The sequence below is a fragment of the Molothrus ater genome, chromosome 3 (genome assembly GCF_012460135.2).
Source record: "Molothrus ater isolate BHLD 08-10-18 breed brown headed cowbird chromosome 3, BPBGC_Mater_1.1, whole genome shotgun sequence".
NCBI lineage: Eukaryota > Metazoa > Chordata > Aves > Passeriformes > Icteridae > Molothrus > Molothrus ater.
In genome coordinates, this window is record NC_050480.2 from 17,681,458 (window position 1) to 17,705,632 (window position 24,175).

Sequence of the window (24,175 nt, forward strand, 5' to 3'; positions counted from 1 at the left end):
TTTCAAGAAAGCAACAGAATAACATGTAATCTGTTTCTTTCATGTCTTTGGTATTGCTTGTTGCAAAGGACTTCCACAGTAAATCATTGTTTCACACCTGCTCTATCACCGCTGTACCTTTCAGAAACTTCTTAGCATTTCCAGAATCAGCCAGACATCCCAATTTGTTCATGGAGCCATAATTTCTGCCCTGAAGTTCCATATTAGCTGCCAGATGCATGTAGTGTTTTATCCATAGTGCTTTGAATATACTGTGGATTAGGTGGGGGAAAGCAGACAAAAATTCTTCCTGAGGGTTGCTTTATGATATTCATCTTTAACTGACAAGGCTGCTTGGAAGGGAAAATAACACATTGCCTACCTTGAAATAAAACATCTCTGCGCTTTATGGACATGTTCATTAAATTTGGCCGCATGGTGCACTCACAGAACATCTTCCGCAAATGGAGGGAGCTGTAGCTACGGACTCTGTGCAGCAGGAAGTCTACTCACTTGTTCATTTCCAGAGATAAAACTCAGTATTTAAAGGGTGGCACTTTCACCAATCAGTGTAGGCAGGCACTTGGGAACTGAACATAACAGAAACCAACACTCCTCCATGCCTTCCTGGTCTTGTAAGATGATTTGTGAAATTACAGTGCTAAGATCATCTGCTGGTTTTCCTTGCCCCTCTTTTTTTTTCCTTGTAACTCTCCATTGGGAATGAGACCTTGTTCTTTTTCCTTCCTTATGTGGTATAGATTGATTTCCTCAGCCTTCAGCTAAGCCCTGGATTACAGCTTGTCTATTCCATCATTCCTTGTCTCCATCAGTCCCTGATGACAGGTGTAGGTAACCCCACACAAAGTCAAGGGATTCTTGCTTATAACAGAGAAGAGAAAGCTGTTCAAAAAAGAGGGATTAAAGTAACATAAAAACCTTCTGACACATCCAGCTTTCAGTGAGTACTGACTTTTTCAGACATTCATGACAGTAGCCTTTGGCTGCCTGGTTTTCTTAGCCAGCTTCCTGACTGCTCTCTCTTTCCTCTCTACCTCCACTATACTTCTAAGCACTTTGACCTCTTCTAGTCCTCAGGTTATCCTGGGATGCCTGTCAAATACCCAAGCCTTGATTTATTTTTGAGTTAAGTCCTTCCTGCGAAGTGTCTGTGTAGTCCCCAGCATCTGCTTCTCAAAGTCCTGAAAAGACCATTGCTGATCATAAAGCCATCCAGTCATGAGGAAAGGAAGAAACACAATTGGAAAAAATTATCTGCTGTAAATGAGACCACAGTGCTTCAACCACTCACATGTTAATAATGAATATAAATATTTCCTTAAATATAATTGCGAGCCATTTGCTAAAAGAAGTCCTATTGCTCTAGCTGCAAACTTGTCATCAATTTTTTGTGGTTTAAATGAAACGTTCTCTGTTTATAATTTATAGGAAAATATCACTTAGGGTGTGCTTCATTGTGTATTTGTTGTGAAATGCATTTGAAACTAAAGACTTCAGCCTTGATGTCAATATTTCACGGGGCACAGTGCTGGGAAGGGCAGAGTTGTTGAGGTTGAGTGTGAATTTCGCATAATGCTCCTGTAGGAGCTCAACTGACTGGTACTGGAAAACCTGCAGTGTAAATTGCAGTTCCAGGAAGGAAGTGTGTATGATAAGTGTTTGTAAAATACCGGTCTGTTTCCATTTTGGAATCAGCTAACATTAAATTATTATTAAAATATGTTTGAAATTAGTTTTATATTGTTTCATGAAATTCTCATTAAGATGGTATTTGTCAAAGCTAGCCCAGAGAAGCAGCTTTTCTTTAAAAAACTTGATTATTCAATTCATTTCACACTCTGTAGAAGGTGAGAAGTTCTTCTCACTGTGTGCGCATTGAAAGGCTTACCTCACTGTCAAAGCTGCTTTAGAATTACCCCAGGGTGACTTTCTAGGGGTACAGCCAGCAGTCTGGAGCCAGGAGGCCTGGGGTATGTTCCTGGCTGCTTGAACATTGACTTGCTGAGTGGTTGAGAAGAAATTGCTTACTTGTTAGGTGTCTTTTCAGTAGACAACATCTAAGTCGCATTGTGAAGGTTAAGTAATCAAGAAAGGTTAAGATTGAGAAGAATTTGGATACTATTGGCTGAGAATCCAGTATTATTAATAATTCTTGCTCTAGGTTTTCAATAAATAAATTCTCTGGCAACTTGAGTGTTCAAAGTTAGCATCTTGCATCTTCATTACTTTACATCTTCAGTCAGGCTTAAATAGGTTTTACTTTATATATGAGTGCTCAGTTGTTTCCACTGAACTTTCTATTCTGTTATTACTCTTGGTGCTGGTTTTTTTTTTTTTTGCTGTGGGAACAAGTAATCAGAAATGTTCTTGAAAGCATGGCATCACTTTCAGAACACAAATTCAAACGCCTCCAACTTTGTTCCAGTACAGCTGGAAGTCTCTCTTCACAAAGCCAGCAGAATTTGTTGTAGGAATGCTTCATTAGGATATTGTTAAGCTGATGTTCACAATCAATGAAAATGTACACCAGTAATGCTTCCTGTTCTGCTTACATTCCTGAATAGTGTAATTTTAAAAAAGTCTCATTAAGCAGCTGTTCCTAGAAGGAGATGTTTTGACAGGGCTTATTTTAAAGCAACTGGATTTGCTATTTCTTTCTTTTTACAAATCTCTAAATTCCTTCTTCAAGCTTTTGATTGGATATGAGTGGTTAAGTCCAGCAGTTTTTTCTTCCATCTTAATTAGAATAGTGGACATTTTAATGGAAATTTTTGGTTTGCTATTTTAGAATTAAAATACATTGGGTTTTGTACATTTCTGTAAATTGAATTTTAAGTTTAGAATAATAAGTTTAGAAATGAATAAGTTTAGAAAAATCCCTTTTTTAGTATTCAAAGTGCAGAATTAATTTCCTCAGGCTCTGTACTTTGCAGTGCAGGTGTATTCATTTGCTAGTAATACCTGTGGAAATGGACAGGTTTGTCAGATGGACAGGAATCCTTCTGAATATGAAAGAAAAACTTCTTGGTTGATAATTTGTTTTATTCTGAAGGTATGAAGAGTGATGACACTGAGGGAACCAAGAAACCAAGTTTATTAGCACAGTGTTCATAAAGAAGCAGGAAAAGGAACAAACATAATCTTCATCATCTATGTTCCTGTAAAAAATACAATTTTCAGATCTCACATCCCTAAGCGTGTGTTTGTATGATGGAAATATATGGAAAAGGATCCCTCCTTAGGCCCCAGAAGCAGCCAGTAAAGTTTCAGGTGGGGACCTGGCCACCCTCGATGGGAAGGGTCAGACCTGCTGGGACATACACAGCTGTGCTCTCATGGAGTAAGTGACAGCTTGAATTAAACGTTGGTTGGGGTGCTGTAGACAGGTGACAGGTGTCCAGATTCCTGGTGATAATTAGTGTCCTGATGTGTACAAATTGTCAAGTGAGGGTCAGGAGAAATTCTTGTTCTCTTCCAGTTTGTGAGCAAAGCAGAGTGTCTCCCCCTCCCAGATGATTCTCTGAGTGAGATACACCAGCATTTTCCTACACAGTGGAACTGGAAGGTTTTTATCTGTGTCTTCTCATCTGGAAGTTTCATCTTAATCTGTTCTCATTCTTTGCATAATGAGCAGGCATTCACAATGTATTTGGAAGAAGTGTTATTCTCTACAAGGTGCAAATGTCTCTAATCCTCTCCATCTCTGTGTCAAACAGAAATGGTTGGCCTTGCACTGGGGCTTTCTGCTAACCCAGCTAACCAAGAAATTAATGTCCTACATAAAAAGTGAACTAGTAGCTTGAGACAAATTATCGCAGGTGGAAAATAAGCTTGCTTGTTCCTACCCCTTCTTTTTTTAATGTGTCCTGTACTTCAAAACATTTTTGTTTTAAATTTTTGGCTCATATAAAAAATGCTGGGCAAAACTTGAGTGATTACCACCTGTCTACTTGTACCACAGACTAAAACCACTAGCCTTTGAACATTGACTAAAAAACGAGTTTTGAACAGTGCAAATATCTGTAAGTCCACTGTTATCTCTCTACCAGTGGCTTTTAAAAAGTCGTGCAATGTATTTGTTCTGTGCCATTGATGTTAACTGAGAATGTGCTAATGCCAAAAAGTCTTCCCTCCATCCTCCAGTTCCAGTGTCAACATTGCAGAATTACTGCAGCATCCTCCGGGCAGAGTTTAAAAAGCTTCTTGACCATAATGGGTAGGAAAAAATCACTGGGTGAACCTCATTAATTCTTCAATTAATGAAGAATGGAGCCTGTGCCACCCTCCCCTGGCCCTGCTCCAAGGGATGTGGCTCTGTGGAGGCTGTGATGGAGAGGACACTGTGGGGCAGACCAGCCCTTGCCTTTGCTCCAGGCCACAGTGCCACACTGCTGGTAACACAAGACTCAGCTCCCCAGGTTTTAAGCTTTTCTCGGTAGTGCTAGTCCTTCATTAAAATCAGCCAGAGCAGAAAGCTGATCTTAGAGGAGAGCTCTCAGCTCCAGCTGCTCTTAGGAACAGGCAGGGAACTCCACCAAATCAAATCCGGAATTCTTCCCTTCAACTTCCTTGAGTAACAGGACTCTTGAATATCCAGCAAGGGATTTGTTTACCATATAAATACAATTGTTCTTTCTTTTTGATGAATGATTCAACTTTTCAGCTGTGAATGCTGAGCTATAAAGTTCCGGTAAATCCCCTTACAGTGTGTGGCCAACTGCTGTACAAAGACAGATCCAGAGACTCGAGATCACTTGCTGCATGACCACCAGCAGACACTGTTTAAATTACGTCTGTCCCTCTGCCAAGCTCCAAAGTTAAGGACACAGGCATGTGGTCTTTTAATGCTGGTCACCAGATAATAGTACTAGATTATCCATGCTGGATGCTGTAATTAGAGCATTAAAGTCTCCAAAGCCTTATAAAGTGAAGATGCGGAAAGTTACTGGTAGTAAAGAGTTAGTATCATATTTAAGAGCAGCACTTAGGGCTTTTTTTGATCTGTGAGAACTTTCTGAGGGAGAATTCCCTTGTTTCTATGATTATTGTGCATACTGCTATTGGCTTTGGCAGTGAAAATGTACTTGTCAGATATGCTTTTATTGTAATCAGTTTATGGCTATTTTACTTCTGTGAGCTTGATACAGTTGTCTGAAATCCATGGCCTGTAATTTCCAAACACAATTAGGTCTCATCACTGGGAATACTAGAATTTTAACTTTCCTAAAAAACTTCAGTGGCCTTAGGTTTGTCACCGGAGTTTCCCTCCATATTTTATCTGACACATTCTTTAATCCATGTAACCACTATCATTCACTGGCATCTGGAATAAATAAGTGTTCAGACCCTGTAACGTAACCGGCTCTGCACTAAAAATTTTCTGTCCAAGAGAGCCAAGAGAGTTCAGCAGCCCTCTAGCCTTTCCTAATATTTCTTTTCTATGATCAAAACCAAGGCTACTTGCTGGCTGTCTTTCCACTGGCTTTAAAGGATCTTGGATCAGGATGACCATGGGAATGAAGTGAGTGGAGAAAAGGACTGAGTGTACTACTAACTACCCAGAGCTCAAAGTGAGTTCATTGAGGGTTGTTTTTGATGTACTATCACCAAACGGGTATCGGGACCATACAAAAGTGATACAGAGACTCTATCATCAGAGGTATGAAAAGCACTTTATTATTAGAAATTCACAGTTCTTATAGAAACAATGGTGGACCTAAGACCTGATTGGCCTTTAGGAATCTTCTCTCACCTACTGGTCAAGAAGGGACAACTCCTTCTTGTAAACATCTTTGACAAACAGAGATTGCCTCCAGGTGCAGGGATTGAGATAATAATTGTTTTAATTCTTTCTGTGAGCTTTCTCACAGCTTCCCAGGAAAATCCTGGGAGAGCTATGTCTGTCTCTGTTCAGAGGGTATATGATTACCACAACGTACCTTTGACTTGATTTGTGAAAAGAGGCTTTGAACCTGAGTGCTACAGACTGTACATGGGGGCCAGTTTGCCCGTGGAAGTGTTAAAGGGATCCTGAAACCGGTTGAACATAAAGTTCATCGGAGGTGGTGAGTGACACTCCAGGTGAGTTAGAATCCCTGACTCCTGCCGTCCAGCTGACATAAGAATGAAGCACTTTTTCAGCGCAGCTAAAAGCCCTCAGTTTCAAACCTGTTGCATTTCATGTGTTGGTTCCCAGTGTTTCATGCAGGAGTTGTTGGCAGGTATGACTCCGTAAACCTCAACTAATTCATGACTAATACTTGGCAGGACAATAAAAAATTGTTTGTAGGAGTTTCCAGGCAGCACCAATACACAAGCATTTCCCTTGAAAGATGGATATGTCCCTGGAAGGAGTGGCACCCTTTTTAGTACTGGGGACATGTCCTACACAAAGAGTGATTCTCGTTTTTGGGTGTTATAAAATAGACCTCTGTTTGTAAACAGACTGACAGCTCCATATCTGGGTTGTTTCCACAGTGCATAGCTTTAAATCTGACTGGAAATGTGTCAATCCTGAGCTGACCCACATTGCTGGGATGCAAGCTTTGAGGGATTTTTCTATTCAGCAGGCTGCTTTGGCTCTCAATGACATGAAGAGGTTAGGGATGATGCAGCAGCTATATTGCTGGAGGGGAAAATTAGTTTTTCTGAGTGTTGCTCTTTGTGATAAGGTGTTTCCTACTTGCTCATTGCTAGAAAGGTTGTGGGCATCCACACATCTCTTGCACACTGCCAGAGCTCGGCAAAATTCAGTTGCAGAGGAGTTTAAATTGTTCTCTTCCTTTGTTCTCATGCTCTAAGCATAGGTAATAAAAATATACCAGGTTTCTTGGTAGGCCAGGATCATGGCTTTCACCGGTCGTTTTCTTTTTATATACAAGAATTATTAATAGGTGCTTTCCTGCTATTTCAGTCTGACAACCTCACCCTAATCTTAAGAAAATTGTTTTCAATCTTGAGTTGACTTCCCAGTAAAGTATTCCTCTTTCTTGTGGGCCCAGAGACTTTGGAAAGTGTGCAGAGCATTGAGGATGTGAATTTTTATATGAATTACTTACTCTGATTTCAAGTTATCATTAAGCCTTGCCAGTGAAAATGCAAACAAAACCGTGTCTCTAGAGGATGGGGAATAGACATAGCTGCACATTGTAATCAGCCTCTCTTGAAGATTCATTTAATATCTTTTGTATTTTTTTGTGAAATGCATTATTCATGTAACAAGATTCACAGGGAGAAGCAGCTGAATTGTAATTTCTGAGAAGATTCTTCTTTCAAGAGATGTCATTTTCATTATTTAAATCAATGCAGCAGGTCTTGCCTGCATGGGAGAGGCATGAAGTGAAGGGAAGGGTGTGTAGATGGGGCACTGAGCCAGCCAGGAACTGCCTCTGAAGAGAAATAAAAGTAGTCATCCAGTAACTGAAGCCCTTTTGGGTCAGTATGCAGTCATTTGAAACATCATTACACTTTGTCGGATTTTTTTGCCTGGTGCTAGAAGCACTTAAGAAAGCAGTAATCAACCAACACTTACGTCGTGGAAAATTTTTCTCTCTTGTAAAAATACTGCTTGTGAACTGCTTTCCCCAGTGCTGTTTTCCAGAGTGCTTCCTCAGTTCTCCATGGAGTTCATCTGTCTGGGCTGTGATTCCAGGGCCTACAGGAAAAGTCCCACAGGTTTATATTGCAATTCTCTCTTATTTACCTAACCCTAAGTAAACCAGTCTACTTAATTAACACAGGCTCAGCCTCTGCTATATTTAAGACCTCACTCCACCAGTGGTCCCACTGAGATCAGTTGGGCTGTTCAGAAATAACAAAACACAGATACCACCGGCAGACTTTAAGCTCAACTTAATAAAATTACAGTGATACAATCTGCACATGCTTAAGCAACACTAGGTTCTTTGCATCTCTTACAGCACTGCTGATGGCAAACTTATTTTTAAAAGGAATTTAAGGCATATAACCATTTAATTATGTTAATGAAACAAAAAATAGCATGTTACAGCTGAATTATAAATGCTTTGTGAAGAGCATGATTCTCCTTATTTTGACTGCCCTGCTCCATCCTCATGCAGCCACCTGATGGGAATGTGTCCCCTTTTGTCTTCCTCTCACCCTCCTCTTCCCACAGCGGGGAGGAAGCTTTCCAGATCCCACGTCAGTGACCCCTGGCCTGTGCATCCCTCCACTGGTGTGGATGGCCACCTGGCCTGCCAGGGCAGTGGCCTGGTGCCACTGAGACATACCCAGAACCACAGGGAGCTGAGAGGGAGCCCAAAGTGTGCCTGCTGCATTTTGACACTCTGAAGCTGCCCAGTGGTGGACTGCTGGCATTAATATCTTTCTCCTTTTCCCTTTGTTTGTTTGCCCAAGTTTGTCCACTACCTCCAATGGTGAGTCACGGAGACTACATCTGCCACCCACGGCCTTGTGAGCGCTACAACCACGGGACAGTGGTGGAGTTCTACTGTGACCCTGGTTACACCCTCGCCAATGACTACAAGTACATCACTTGCCAGTACGGAGAGTGGTTCCCCTCCTACCAAGTGTACTGTGTCAAAACAGGTAAAGGACTATCCTATCCTAACAGCCCTGTCTTCCTACAGCCCCTCATTTCAGAGCAAATTTGTAGGTTGGCAATGCCTGATGAACTTTGTCTGTTTCATGGTTAAGTGATGAACACTGATTTTAAGATGCTGCTATTTTCAAACTCTTTTGCAAGATTTTCAAAAAGGGTAAATATAATGCATTCCCAAGATTCTGAATGGTTCTAAATCATTTTGATCATTACCTCTTCAAATGTATTTTTTAACATTTGGATATTTTATATGTATGCAAGCTAAGGTCACGATTGCATGTATAAAAGACCAGTAAAGGGGAAAAAGCAAGTCTCTGTGACAGCTTTATGTTAAGACTGCTTTTGGTACATGGCAAAGGGCTTATTTGTGTTTTTACAAGTTACATATAAAAAATGTGCACTTCTGAGTAGTGTTGAATATAAAATAACAATGGGAATATACAAGCACAACTCTTGTATTGTCTTTCTGTTACAGAACAAACCTGGCCAAATACACAGGAGACCCTCCTGACTACATGGAAAATAGTGGCGTTTACTGCTACCAGTGTTTTATTAGTACTGCTACTGGTTATTTTAGCCAGGATGTTCCAGACCAAATTTAAGACGCATTTCCTTCCACGGTTTGTACCGGTTTCTTTCTTATTTTGAAGGCTGAGGGCCTTGATTCCGTTTTCACACTCAGCACTCCTTTCTGGAGAAATGGAGCAGCTCATGAGCCTTGCAGATACTTTGTTCTGCTCTGAGAAGAAGTCCCTGAACCACTACTGTGGAAGGGCACCCCCAAAAATCTGCAGTAGTCCTTCACACAGCTAAGATAAAAATTGCCAGATTAACTCTGGGAGTAATTACCACTCTTCTATTGAGAGCTGCTGCCTCTGCCTGTAAAAATAGCTGACAATATTTTTGGTACTCATTTTCAGGTGCTGGGGGGATTAATTTTTTAACTATGTAGACATTACTTAGTAATGTAAGTTTTAAGAAAGAATTTCTTTCTTCTCTATGGACAAATTTATATTAAAGGTTTGCTTTACCTTCATTAGTGTTATTTTCATCATGATTCATAAACATCTCCTGCATCTTCCTTTATTTCTATAAAATATCCTGGAGATGGGAGCATTTGTCATTGATTGACATAGTGTTCTCCATGAGGAAAGCCTATAGCCTGGACTTGTCTTGCTTACTAAAATGGTTTTTAGTCCTCTCCTTTTCAGATGTTTTCATGTGTTAAAGGTACCTAGGACCTCCTGCCTGGACTATACTGTGTTTAATAGGCTATTAAGCAGAAACTTTAGGGTTTAATGGACCTTCCCAATTAATAGAATTGCTTTGCTTAAAAAAGAAATCATCTTAATACTGGTTAAGGAAGCCTTCATCCTTTGAAAGCAAGACCTGAAAGAGGCCACAAGTCTTGCTACCAAACCCTTGTCATCCAGCAGTGGTGATCTCAGCACCCATTTACTTGTGCTGTAAACACTTTTGTGCTCTAGCATACATTTTGCCAGGGGTTCAGACACTTTTGCCTGGTGAACTACATCTGTGATCTTATATCCATGACACCTACTGTGCACAGCACAGCGAATGGTGCTCCTTATCTCTTCCACATACCTGTTTACCTTCCCTTCTTGGAACTGTTCTTCCCATTACCGGTTTCATTTTTTCCGATTATAACAGATTCCACCTGTCAACCCAAGCATAGTCTGGCAAACATTTTTGTGAATGTTAATGACCCTGTAGCTTCATTTGGCATGAATAGAAAGTACTGTGCTTACTGGAGTTCAGCAGTTGCTCCGAAGTGCTGCTGACATGCTCCTGCTCTCTGCGATAACCTTTCTGTGTTTGACGTAGAGGCAACCAGGAGGGCTCCATGGGCGACCCCGACTTTGTGGTGGTGGATGGTGTTCCTGTCATGCTGCCTTCCTACGATGAAGCTGTCAGCAGTGGCTGGAATGCCCTGGCACCTGGATATTCAGCTGCTGCAGACCAGGGGCATATTTTGCAGACAGAAAATCAGAATCCCCCTGCTTACCCCGGTCCCAGGATTCCAGACACACAGCCCAGTGAATTTGAGACCTGTGACAGTAGATCGGGTTCCTCTGAACTGCTCCAAAGTTTGTACCCATCCCTGACATGCCAAACAGCAGCACTTCCCAGCTCAGATCGAACTGACGTATCCCACAGCACTGACGGGGACGCTGTATCCACAAGCCCCCGGATCGATATCACAGATGGTGAGTCTTGCATAGGTGCAATACGTGAGTCCATGGACAGGGGACATAATTTTTTTGTAGGAATTCTACAATTCTAGGAATTCACCCAGCTGACTCACTCCTACTTTCTCCATGGTTTTGTCTACCTTAATTTGAAACTTTTTTTAAAATCATAAAACTCCATGGTTATGGAATTTCATGTCTGTGATATGTCCTTGCTAACTGTGGTGCATGTGATTTGAATGCCAGGCCAGAAGGGTCCTGTCCAGACCCCAGTCCCATCAACAGGGATGTCAGCGAACACCTGTGTACAGCAGCAAAGCCAAGCCTCATCTTAGCTGTGCTGATCTGTTCATCTGCTCTTCAACTCCTACGTTCACAGCTCCCATGGCTTTCACAGCAAATAACAGGATTTTCTCCTCAAAAAGGAAATAAATCATATTTTCATACTGGGCCAAAATTAGCAGCCTTCATTAGCAAACTCATCATGTCTATGCATCCAGCAAAATGTTCCTTCCATCTGAGGCACGTGACCCTTAAGCCATGGACACAAAAATCAGAGCATAAGGAGAATGTGCCACAGGTCCATGTGCCAGGAGGGAGCTTGCCATGTATTATTGCCCACCTTTAAATCAAACATGAGCATGTACTGGCACGATTTCCTGGAGTTCTGATTGGTGCTGTTCAGCATGTTAAGGAAACTGGATGGCTTTCCTTGGAGACATTTTGAGGGAGAGGCTCAAATCCCACTCTCCATTGTCATTGAGCTGAAGCCCAGTGTCCTAAATTCAGTGCGGGTGAAGGTCTAGGTGGAGGAAGTCTTCTGCTTCAGAGGAGTTTGGATAGTTTTAGTGGTACCGCAAGGGGAATAGGAGACCCAGGAGGAGAGGAAGAAATTACAGGGCTGCCAATTAAAGTCCCTTCCACCTCTAAATGCTGCTTCAGTGATTAATGTAGTAGCAAGGATGTTTGTATTTAGGTTTTTTGTGGTCCTAACTTATTGGATAAAATCTGTGTAGTTTTAGTTATCTAATTTTCATAGAGGTGTTAGGGTCTGAGTGGGTCTAGAATTGGCAATATCCCATGTCTTGTTCAGATATTTGCAATGTCCATTTCTGGTTTTGTAGAATTGGTAACAATTATACTTTGCAAAAGCAAAAAGGGAAATTGCAATCAGCAGTCAATGCTGTTTCTTTGTTTCTCCTAGAGATTCCTTTGATGGAAGAAGACCCTTAGCCTGCACTGAGTCGTGTCCTCATCACATTGTGCTGTTGGGTGACATGAATCATGAGGATTCAGAGATAGAAAAGACTCTGTGGATTTGGGGAGGGTGTTTTCCTACTTACCAATCTTCCACGCAATGATGTCACCGGGTTGGGTGTATGTGGGGAAAACAGCATCAGCATTCCGAACAGCAGCAGTTTTATGAATGAATCCTGGGGATTTGATGAGAGCAGATGTAGAAAAATAACTGTGGCTTTTTAGAAGTGAAATGTATATCTGCATCGCAGAAAGTCATATGGCTCTGTAAGAAATGCTATTGGATTTTGATACTAACTGCCTCACAAAAGCATGTTAAAATATGTAAATTTGCTTATAAAGACTACTTTAAATGATCTATGGACCTCTAGTTTATGAAGAATCCTTTCAAGTTTAAAAAATATCAGTACTGAAACACACACAAAAAAAGAGGAAATATCTTCTTTGGTTTTCCTATGATAACCAGGAAGTTTTTGATTTAGTTGTTGGTGATTTTGCTTCAGACCATGTCTGCAGAAAATATAACAGAACTTATGGGATTCATATATACTTTGATGTACAATACGAAATATATGAATATATATATATATATATGTATATTTTAAAACTCTTAAAGAGAGAGAAAAGGAAAGACTCCCAGGTCACATAATGATCTAGAATTTTTCTTTTTAAAGGTGGGCCAGAATTTATATCATAGACAATATTCAAAGTAAAGTATCAATATTTGTATTTATGCAAGACTTCTCTGACTACATTGCATTTGATAAATCCTGCTGTAATATGAGAGATCTAAAAGATGTTAAAATTATGCTTAGGAAATGTCAAACTGCTCTACTTCAACCTTTCTTAAGCTCTTAAATATATATATATATATATATATGAGAGTAATCTACAGTCATAGCCCAGAGCACTGCCTTCTCCCTTTACATTGTGGTAGTATTCTGAGCCATTATTGTAGAATACTTAAAAAAAAAAAATAAAGCTGAGTTTCAGTTCTTTTGACTTATCTGACTATTGTGTAGTTGGCTTTTTTTTTTTCCTTCCTCACTTTTTTCACCAGCTCGTACCTGAAGGTAGGAGGTAGCAGAACACCTGTCCTGTGGCATTTTCAGCTTTACATCCATTATCCAGCTGGAAATTGAGAGAGTGGTTTTGGTTAAACAGAGCACACAGAATGGGTGCAGCCGGGGCACAGCTTCTGCAGATGCAATGTGGGTTTCATTGAGGATTTTCTCTGCTCTGCAGGCTGTGCCAGAGCATTGTGCTAAAGCCTGTATGAGGGGTTCACTCTGTGGTGTTACAGGCTACTTGTACTTTGTCAGGAAAATTCCTGTCTGTTTCATGTACTCACTGAAATCCAAGCTGATTTTCTTGTCTTATTTTTGGTATTGTGCAGATGAAACACCTTAAACTGGCAGTGTTTGAAGGAATTAACACTGTGTGTTAAAGACAGATTGCCATCATGTGGGCTAATCCAGACCAAAGGGGAAAATATGACTGAATTCTGATTTTATGTACAAAGTAAATTAATAATATCTCTATTGCCATAAATAGAGGATCACTACAAGCTGCTCTGTTATTTTTTCATGATTGTTTAATGATTTATTTGTATTGTGGTAGCATTTAGTGGCCCAACTCATGAGCCAGGCTAGTGGAATAATAGATGTTCTGCAACCATTCAAGAAAAGTGTTTATTAGCATCCTGTCAGCAACTGTACATGACAGCAAGAAGCAAAAGCAGACCAAAAGCTGTGGTGAGCAGAAGTAATTCTGTCAATTATCCTACAGTAAGATTGATGAAAACACAGTGATTGGTACTGAAAAATGAGACATATTCCATTTTATCTTTCATCCTTGCTTATACAATATTTCCATTTTTCTTCTCCTGAATTGTCTCAGTTGCAGCTGCATGCTCAGGTTTATCCCACAGATGTATCTATCAGATGTTTGTACTTTCTTTGCTACCCCTTTCTTTTATGATCTCAAGCTTTCCAGAGGTGTTTGCACGACCACTCAGAATTACCACTCCAGCAAACAAGACAAGAGTGCTCTAAAACCAACCCTGAACTGAAGCACACCCCAAGCCTCCAGTCAGTTATGTGATTTCAGCTTCATAATGCCATTGAAAAGTATTGGATTTACTTTAAATGCCTTAGTAGGAAATCCATCTTTGATGGTCTTTTAGCAGCTCATGAATTTTCATCCCTTATTAAATTTTTTTGCTTCCATTTATTAATTTCTATGAAAGCTTCTTCATTAATATTTGGAGCTCTGAGGTTTTACAGAGTCACACTGCTCTGTGTATTGTATTGCAGTCATTTTATTAAAGGAGCCAGACAGGGTAACTGAAGAAATGTAAATTTATAACTTATTAGAACATTTTTATTTTAAGAAGTGCAGAACTGCAAATACACCAAAAAACATGAATGTATTAATTTTGCTTGATAGCCTTTTGATAGGACTGTGCCAAATACAATTTTTAAAGGAAAGAAAGTTTTACCATGTTTTGCTTATGTTGGATAAAACTTCATGAAAGACTGTTTTGGGGGGGGATTATTTGTGTGGTTGAGTTTGGGGGTTTTGCATGCTTGAATATCTGGGGGGAAAGAGAGGATTTTTTTCTTATGCTATTTTTTTTCCACGTAGGGCTTGAGTTCTCATGAGAGGACTGCCTGCCTCTGGATCCACACCTGTGTCCCCACCCACAAGGTGACACCCTGGGCTGGGGGGTACCCCCAGCTTGCCCAGCAACCTGGACGCCCTGGAGAACTCCACAGCTCCCTGGCCTAAGACCTCAGGATGTTTTCAGGACCTCAAGAGACAAGAGGGCTGCTATGACCACGGCAGGATGTTCACTGTGTAAATGAGACCAGATGGGAGGATGAGCATATCTTATGCAGATCGTAAGCTGTTTTCCCTTGAGCTAACTGGATGTGAATTAAAACAGATCCAGGAAAACTCTTATTGGTGAGGGGTTAGTGAAGATGGAACCCATGTGCCTTCAGCAGAGAGAAAATGGTAGTGTACTGAGAACTCCAGGAAAGAAAAACAAGAACTGGCTTCACCCTGCCAATATTTCTAAATACGAGAAAAGAGGAGCAGAAGTGAGCAATGTGTCAGCCTTGAACAGGACTTACGAACAGGGACTTGACCTGCAGAGTGCTAGGTGAATGGTGGGGATCCAAGGTCTCACAGAAGCCTTGCAGGTAGTGAATCACAACCTAAGCATGAGTCAACAGAACCTGGCTGTTGTGAAAATGTTAAATGTCAACACAGTGTTTACACAGAACTGTAACTTATAAAATGCATGAAGCAATCATTCAGCTGCACTCAGCACTAGTAAGGCCTCTAATAGAGCAGTGTGTCAAATGTTGAGCAATTTTTTTCCTCTTCAAGGGAAATGTGGTGCAGCTAGACAGCAGCCAAGCAGAGAGAATCAAGCAGAGAGAATTGGAAGAACCTGCCCCGTCCTCACAGATTATATAGTATTCAGTGTGAACAACAGAAGACCAAAGAGAACACAGAAATTGTTTTCTGTAAGAAACATATTTTCAAAGAAGATGGAATTTATCCGTATAAGTAGGACAAGAATAATAGACTTAATTGAGGCTTGAGAGAATTAAGTTATATATTAGGAAAAACATTCTAGTCATAGGAATAGTTACTAGGAGAGAGAGATGGTCTGAAGAAGCTGTAAAAACCTCTGAGAGATTTTTTAAGACTGTTTTAAATAAGTAGAGGCCAGGAAAACATTGGGGAAGATGCACAATGTGAGTTTTGGGCCCCTTCTCATTCTGTCTCTACATGATTCCCAGCTTGTGAGAACTAAACTTGGATGATGCCCAGTTTTGTCCATAGACTAATTCCAAACTGATGGTACTGGGCACACTAGTCAGTGCTCATCAAAACCACAGCTAGAAATACTCTCTGTTCCACCAACTGAAGCTTTCATGTAGCATGGGCTGAACTCCAATAAAATCCTGTTAATTAAACCTGTTGCATTGAAGTGACATTGATTTCAGAATTTTGTTCTGTAACTATCCTGGTTTAGGGCAAATCTGGGAGAAAACCGTCAAAAGGGGCCCCCTAGAAAGCCAACCAACACAGCCCCTCCCCGCCAACTGGTTCAGAAAAATTTCCTTGGAGAGAAGTGGAAAGAACCTGTTTATTTAACAGGAAGGCACTCCTCAGCACAAGAAATGAACAATACCAGATGACAAAACTCATTCACCGCTCTGAAGAGACAACAAATTCAGAAAGTGTCTCCTGTGGGTGCTCGCTCTGTTATCAATCCCTCCGGCACTGGCAAAGGCTGCTGCCCAGAGTAGGCCCCCGTAGGTCACAAAGTGCAAGCTCTCAGTGCTCCCCAGGTCCAGGTCTGGAGCAGGCTCAAATGGTTCCAAGAAAAAGGGAAAGAAAAACAGTCCAGAGAAAACTCAGACTGCCTCAGCTAGCTGAACTAACTAAAAAGCAAAAGGAGCAAAAGGTGTTCTGCCCTATCTCTGCCCAGACAACAACAGTGGAGTTCTGTGTTCCAGCAGACTGTGGGGGAGAGCGCAGCTGATAACGAAACTTTGTGCTTCTTCTTGTCATAAACGGAACAGATGACTGGGGATACAAGCATCATAACGTCACCCTAGGATAGTGACAAATCCAAACTTGGGATTTTCTGGTCTTCATGTCTATCTTAGGCAGCTAAATGAATGCAGCCCTGCTAATACTCCCTGGGCATTAGGTGAAGTAAATCCTCTCTTGGCAATTATCTGAAGACACCTTTTGAGCTCAATGAGAAGCAGCAGCTCAGGCAACTGGAGCACAGACCCTATTGTCATGCTTATGCAAAACTTGTTTCCCATGCCCAAAAGCTGTTTGTTCCTCCCTGCTCTGTGCTGTGGATAGCAGCAAACCTTAGCATGTCAGCTGTCAGAAGGAGACTAGCACAGATAAGAGAAGCACATCTCAAGTTCCTGTTCTTGATCTCCTGTGGATGTCCAGGCATGACTTGGGGGCAGAAAGAATTACAAAGCAAGTAAGCATCTGTCCCAAACCCAGTCAAGGACACATCCAGTCCCTTCAACATGGTTCCCAAAGAAATTGTACTATACTGGAGGGAAAGCCCCGTGGCAGAGGGGAGATGGGCCCTGCTTTGCCTATCACTCTCCCAGGCCAAGGTGTGCAGCCAGAATAGGCAGACAAATCCTTCTCTCCCTATATAATGTACATAACTTACTTCATGCATCCAGATTTCTCTCCTCACTATTATTATATAGTGGCACACAGCCACTACATTTTCCAGGATAGGAAGACAACTTATTTAAGAGCAACAGAAAGGGCTGAGATTGAATTATCTTCTGTCCAGGTGTAAGAGCAGACTTAATAATTCACAAAGACCCCATAAAGAAATTGGATGGATGAGGCTGACTGGGATTCAAGGCACCCTTCCTCAGCGAGGCAAAGGGGCTGCCCTGCAGGACAGGGACAGCTGCTATGTGAGGACATTTTAAAACCCAGGAAAATTATATTCTGCTAAAATATATTAAGCAGAAACTGGGAGAAGGAAGAAAGGAGAAGAAAGAAAGGAAGAAGGAAGAAAGGAGAAGAAAGAAAAGACATCTGTCCTAGGGTGGCATTATGATGCTTGTATCCCCATTTGTGTGTTCTGTTTATGCTGGATATTATGTTCTGTGCCTTCAAGTCTGGCTCTGAAGAGTGAAAGTTTTATTTTGGTTTTGCTATCAGCCGCTGCCCCACAGCTGGTGGGATACACAGATGGAGCAGGACATAGTGCCGCTTTTGCTTTTTGCTTGGCTTTTTCTCTTTGCTCTTGCTCTTGCTTCTGCTTTGCTCTTGCTTTTTCCTTCTGCTCATTAGGTAGTTTAGCTAAGCAGTCCAAATTTTTCCCTGGACTGTTTCTCCTTTCCATTTTTTTGGACCTACTTGAACCTGCTCCTGATGGGACCTGGGAAACACCAAGAGTTTGCACCTTGTGGCTGCAGCAGCTGCCCCAGCACCAGAGGGACTGATAACAGAGCGACCACCCCCCAAGAGAGACTTTCTGAATTTGTCATCTTTTTACAGAGCGGTGAAAGAGTGGTGTCATCTGGTATTGTTAATTTTGTGTGCTGGGGTGTGCTGTGCCTGTTAAATAAACAGGTTCTTTCCACTTCTCTCCGAGGAATCCTTCCCGAACCGGTTGGGGGGAGGGGCCGTGTGGATTTGCTTTCTGGAGGGGCCCCCTTTTGGAAGTTTTCTCCCAAATTTGCCCTAGACCAGAACAACATCTAAATTTTAATTAGGTCAAGGGGACATGGATAAATTCCCCATGTTCTCCAGTAAGAACAGAGGGAGGTGTTTGTTTAATGCAACTGCTTCAAAAGAAAGTCAAGAGGTAAGCACAAACTTCCAAGTTTTTGGGGCTTCAGTATCTCTTTTCTTTCACCTCTGCATTTCTGCCATAAGACTGGTTCTGTTTACAATAAGGGCCTTGGTTTTGGTTTGGATTCACTTTTTCCATTTTACTGTGTTTGCCTTCATTTCTCCTCTGCTTATCCTTCTATTCACTCAGCTTTTTTTGGTAACTAATACTGTTGTTCCAGTTTAATTCTGCCACCCCAGTCATGCTGGGAAGCAAAACAAGTTGCTTACCTGCAGAGCAGTACCCAGCAGGACACTTTCCCTCCCATATATGAGGTCGCTCTTCTTTGCCTTGCTCATTTAAGTTCTCCGCAGACAGGACAAGAAGGGACATGGAGCTCCTCACTCTGCTGGCAAATGGTCCATGAAAATGATTTGAGAGGGGCACTGAGGGGAGCCCACATTGCTTCATGAGTGCTGTGTCTATGCCTTGGTCCCAGGATTGTCAGCTCACCAGCTTTCATCATCCCAATATTCACAGGTGCCTGTGAATGCTCCTATGAAAACAGCAATAGCCAAAGGTTTTAAGGATTTGCTGATGTTTTAGGGTGTTGTTAAGGTAAGACCTTTTAAAAGACCCCCTCTTTTCTGAAACTGGTGAGCTCACATCTTCAGGAAATTCGCACTGATATGGTCCAGTTAGGGAGCACAGGGTGCACAGCAGGTCACTTCATCTGCCTGCTTCCTGGTGCTCCAGTATGAATTTCTTGTCCCCTGGATAACTGCTTGAACTAAAGAGTTGCCAGTTTCTGAGCTGTCAAGTTGACATATTTTCTTTTTACTCTAATAAGGCTGGATTTATTTTTAATGTTCCTTATTACCATCCACTTCTGACTTCCATCCATCTACTGTTGAGTACATGCTGCTCTTGCCAAACAAGTGTCTTCGAGTAGCTCTGTGAGCCCCTGGAACTGCACTGCCCTGCAGGGGATGACATTTGCCACCCTTGTCCCTTCTATTAATTCCATGGCAGCACATGCTGCTCGCCTGCCTTGTTCACTGCTCTCATGCTAATATCCATGCAACCAGTTGTTATTTCTCTCATAACCATTACCAGGGCTTCCTGTTGTTAATAATTCAGGGTTAATTACTTACTAAAAAGTTTAGCAGAACGATTTAGCTTCACTTAGCCTGTTCATAGATGAAGACTATAAATGTCTGCACTCTATCACTGATAGAGCCATTACTGGCTCTATTTTTGCTGCAGCAAAAATGAGGATTAGTCCAACTATCTGCTTGTATACTTCCTGCTTGGTTTTCATTAGATTTTGGGCAACCACTTGGGAAGAGAAATGTGGGTTAATTTAGCAATAATTTAGCAGGTTTTCTTACATATCCATTGACATTGCACCAGTGTGCAGTGTAGACAGAGCTACAGAAGTGCTGAAGCCTGGCATTAAAAAAGACATCATGACAGCTGTGAAGTGTCCAGCTTCTCAATTAGGGTGCTGGGCTGATTCTATCACAAATACATTTTACTGGGGATAGGCGTACCTACAACAAGGCTTAGATGATAGTGTTCTCTTTGGTTTATGAAAAAAGTGGGAGGAAAAATTGCCAAGAAGAAGCATCATTAAAGATCATGATGCCTTTTCAATCAGTTTTCTCTGGTCTGGTAGGCTCCTGTTCCCTGAATTTCTGAATCTAGGAGCTGTTACAGACAGAAGGCTCTGGATATACACACTGATCTCAGTTTCCAATGAAATGAATGAGAACTGAGACCCCTTTCAGCAACAAACTCTTTCTGACCATGCAGTCAGGAGTCCCCATCTGATTCCCAGAAGGAGAAGAAAGGCCATGTGCTGCCTTCCAAGGGAAGGTGGGGTTTATCATTACACTTCTTTAGAGTAAAACTGGACTCTGGAAAATCTACCCAGACTTCTGATTTTACCTGCATTACAGCATTTGCAGTGACTCGAGGCTGACTGGGTGCATTGTGGTACTGTGGATTCATTTGAGTCTTTACAACACATGAGGGCTGTGCAACAGATCATCAACAGCCTTTGGCTGCTCTAGGCAAAGACAAGCAAGTGAACTAAAAGACAATTTCCCTCTTTGCATACTTGGAAATCCAGAATACCACTCTCTTCACCTTTGGATCTTAAGTGTCCTAAATACACCTACATATCTTCATATTAAATTATGGGCAACAATATGATTAATTGTCCCCTGACCTTCAGTCTCTTCATTGAGGCTGTGTCACCAGTATTTTATGTCATTAGGTGACAGCAGATGTAAATCAAATATGCCTCCTCTGAAATATATAAAAAGAGAGGAAATGAAATTAAAATTCAAGGAATGACGTGAAATGAAAAGGCAGGAAAGGAAATAGAATAAAGTGGAATTGAATATATATATAGAAGAGAAAATACTGAACTGGAGGGGAAATAATGGAATGGAATGAACTGAAGTGTAGTGAAATGAATTGAAACAAAATTATACTCATTCAAATATTGAGATTTTATTTCATGAAAGGAAATTAAGAATTTTTATTTCATGAAAGAAAATGAAATGAGAAACCAAGGAATGAAGTGAAATGAAAAGACAGAAGAGGAAATAGACTGAAATTAATTTGAAAAAAAAATTGTGAAATTACATTAAAACAATGAAATGGAATGGAATGAAGTGCAGTGAAATGAACCAAACCTTACTGAAATGATACTCATTGAAATCTTGAGATTGCATTTCCTTGCATGAAATGAGGAATTTTCACTAAAGGAAATGAAATGAGAAATCAACAAATGAAGCGCAATGGATAGAAAGGGAAGGAAATTTAATTTAATTGATAAAATACATAATTTAATTTAATTGATAAAATACAAAATTCTGAAAGAAATTCCAAAGAATGGAATGGAATGGAATGGAATGGAATGGAATGGAATGGAATGGAATGGAATGGAATGGAATGGAGTGTATTGGTTTAGCATTGCCTGGTTTTGGTAGCTGGTAGGACTACCGGAGTGGCTTCTGTGAGAACTTGAAGCTTGAAGCTTCTTCCATGTTTAGCAGACCTAGTTCCTGTTGACTCCAAAGATGGACATGGCACTGCTCAAGGCTGGCCCAATTAGATATGGTTGCAAGTCCTCTTAGGTTTTTGCCTCAGCAGTATTCAGCACTGTCAGATCTTTCTATCAGGATGTCTGTCAGGTCTGGCTCTGTGAGGCAGTGAATATTTTCAACTCCCATCAGCTCTAGAGTGAGTACCATTGAAAACTAAACAAATTATTTTAAAAATAAATAAATAAATCTAGCTTAGAAGTACCCTTGTTGTTATGTTATCCTCAGGCATTAATTTTTCTCTCCAGATTAGTCATGTACTTGAATGGGAAGTTCATAATAGGGAAGCCAAATCTCATGTTCATAATTTGGACCCTGAAAAGAAATACAGCCTGTAAACCAGAGAAATATTAGCCCATGATTACAGTGAAACCTCAACACTTAGTGCAAGATGTGTTCATAAGCACTTTTTCTAGGAAGCAATAATCTCTGCCCTGCAATTACATATTTAAACGCTGTGGAAAAGATTTGTTTACTGAATGAGAAAGGCACAAATCCCAGGCCGCTGGTCAGAAAGAGTCCTATGCAGTCATCAGGATTATACCAATACAACAGTTCAAGGACCTTTGACATTTGATGAGCATTTTTCTCTTTTACTGAGTGAAGAGAGTTTGGACCTCAAAAAGAAAGTGAGCTGAGGCTTTGATTAGAAGAGCCACAGTAAAAGAAATGAAGAATGATTGTGGAGAGCCATAAGTATATGCTGAAAACTTACAGGGAAACTGCTGCCAAGCAGGTTGTGATGCGTTTTAAATTCCAGATGTAGATAGACTTGCATGTGCACATGTGAAACACAACTGTTTCTCTATAACTTAAAAAAGGTAGGAAATGCAAGAAACCTTCAAAAGCACACATTTGTGATAAGTGGCAAATGTTCTACTTGAGGAACTGCTTTACCCCTTGGCATGGTCATAGAGAATTGATTCTGCTCTCTTAAAAACAACAGCTGTTCACTGCTGAAGGCTATTTCAACTCAATCAGTACTGGTGCACTGGCCACAAAAGCCAGGAGCAAAGGTGACCAGGCACCAAATTCTCTCAAATGTACAAAGAAAACAATATCAGCAATGGGTGGCGTTACTGAAAATTGCAAGCATGGTCTTTTCAGGAAAATAGGATTTGTGAAGTGAAGGTTGCTTTGCAGGCAGTGAGTCACAGGAGCTTCTTGGCATCTGCAGCATCTGTCTTTTCTTTAGGCAGTAACATTTCATGGCAGGAACGGGTGTAGATAAGAGCAGTGTTTCTGGGCTTGCGCTGATAGCACAAAATGAGCAGAAACTGCTGCCACGTCAAAACAGGCAGAAAAAAATACAAGAAGAGGCCAAACAAAAATGAAATACATTTCATGCCTGAAAGGTTGGACTTTCAAGTGTGGATGAAGCCAGAAGTGATGTGGCATGCCGCTCCAAGCATTTTCTCCAGTTACTCCTGGCTGGCATAAAGATCAGGAGTGCAAAGCACCACTTAGTGCTGAGTTTGGCTAAAGCGAACACTGGGTGAGGTGGAAGAAACTGCAGAACAACTGCTGTATTATTCTATTCTGTATTCACCCCATCAGTGTGATTCCCTGCTGTGGGGCAGGAGCTGGAGTGGAAAGGCATCTCTCCAGAGTGGGCTGTGGTGGCCATTGGGAAGCACGGCCTCCAGCACAGCTCTCTGGTGGGTGGGTCCTGCTTGCCTGCGCCACTCTGGGGCCCCTCCTGCCCTGGACATAGGAGCCAGAGGCAGCAGCAGCAGAAAGGCTGCCATCCAGCTTGGGAGTTCATGTGGTCACCCAGCAGTCCTCCCTCTAGAACAGAAGATTACTTCTACCTGCTTCTTGGTATTGAGTATTCTAGTACTGAGACTTCAGGTTCTTTTTTTAATGCCTGCAGGAATCTTTCCATGTGAAAAAAAAAGTTAAGGATTTTTTTCTCTAGGATGTCACATGCTCTGCTACTAAACCACTCTGGAGATCTTTAAAAGAATAACGTTCTGGGAGTGCAAGGAGTGATATGCCTGTTTTACGCTCTCCTCATCCACTGTGTTTTTGAGTGGCACAACATGACATGTCACAATTCATGTGTCATTTTTACACTTGGAGAAGTGGCCAGCATGGACCAATCCAGCCATCCTGGCTGAGTATGCTGTTGTTGATTGACACATCTTGAGTGCCACAGGAGCCACAAGTATACAAGGCTGTTGTGGAGGTGCTGACTTTTAAATCCCAGCTGCATGCACAACCCTGGCATATTGTCAGCATGTACAGTTTTCAGTTTCATGGGACATTTCTTCTGGTGTTACCAGGGAATTTTGTTTTACCTTCATCTCCTCTTTCTGTTAACACTGCAGAAACTCATGTCTTGAGGCTCTGTCCTGTCTTTCTCAACCCCACGTGCACTGTGTGATTCCATGGCAGAACCTGAGCTTGCTCACATACTTCACGTGTACACTCACATCGCAAGGCCATACCGCTGAATAACATGAAAACTGTCACAAGTCATTTTGCTACAGTCCCAGTGTTTGAAAGGTATTTAGGTTAGAGTAAAACCAGATTTCAGCTCCAGTCAGCCTTTTTTTTGCAGGATACAGGGAACAGCTGGCTGGTGGATGTTGCCCAAACAAGTCTCCTTCTACTCCAAGTGGCCTTGAGGGGCAACTACTGCTGCTGCTGCTGC

At 41.4% G+C, this 24,175-nt stretch overlaps 1 protein-coding gene across 5 annotated transcripts in view; it reads left to right on the plus strand.

Moving 5' to 3' along the window:
* Positions 1-12,231, plus strand: part of SUSD4 (sushi domain containing 4) — a 73,765-nt gene extending 61,534 nt beyond the window's left edge. For all 5 annotated transcript variants that reach the window (XM_036404598.2, XM_036404597.2, XM_036404600.2 and 2 more), the window contains 4 exons: positions 8,377-8,568; positions 9,057-9,201; positions 10,427-10,809; positions 11,996-12,231. In XM_036404598.2, the coding sequence (XP_036260491.1) occupies positions 8,377-8,568; positions 9,057-9,201; positions 10,427-10,809; positions 11,996-12,024 (749 nt within the window). In that variant the 3' untranslated portion in view covers positions 12,025-12,231. The remainder of the gene's footprint in view (positions 1-8,376; positions 8,569-9,056; positions 9,202-10,426; positions 10,810-11,995) is intronic.
* The last annotated feature ends 11,944 nt before the right edge of the window (positions 12,232-24,175 follow it).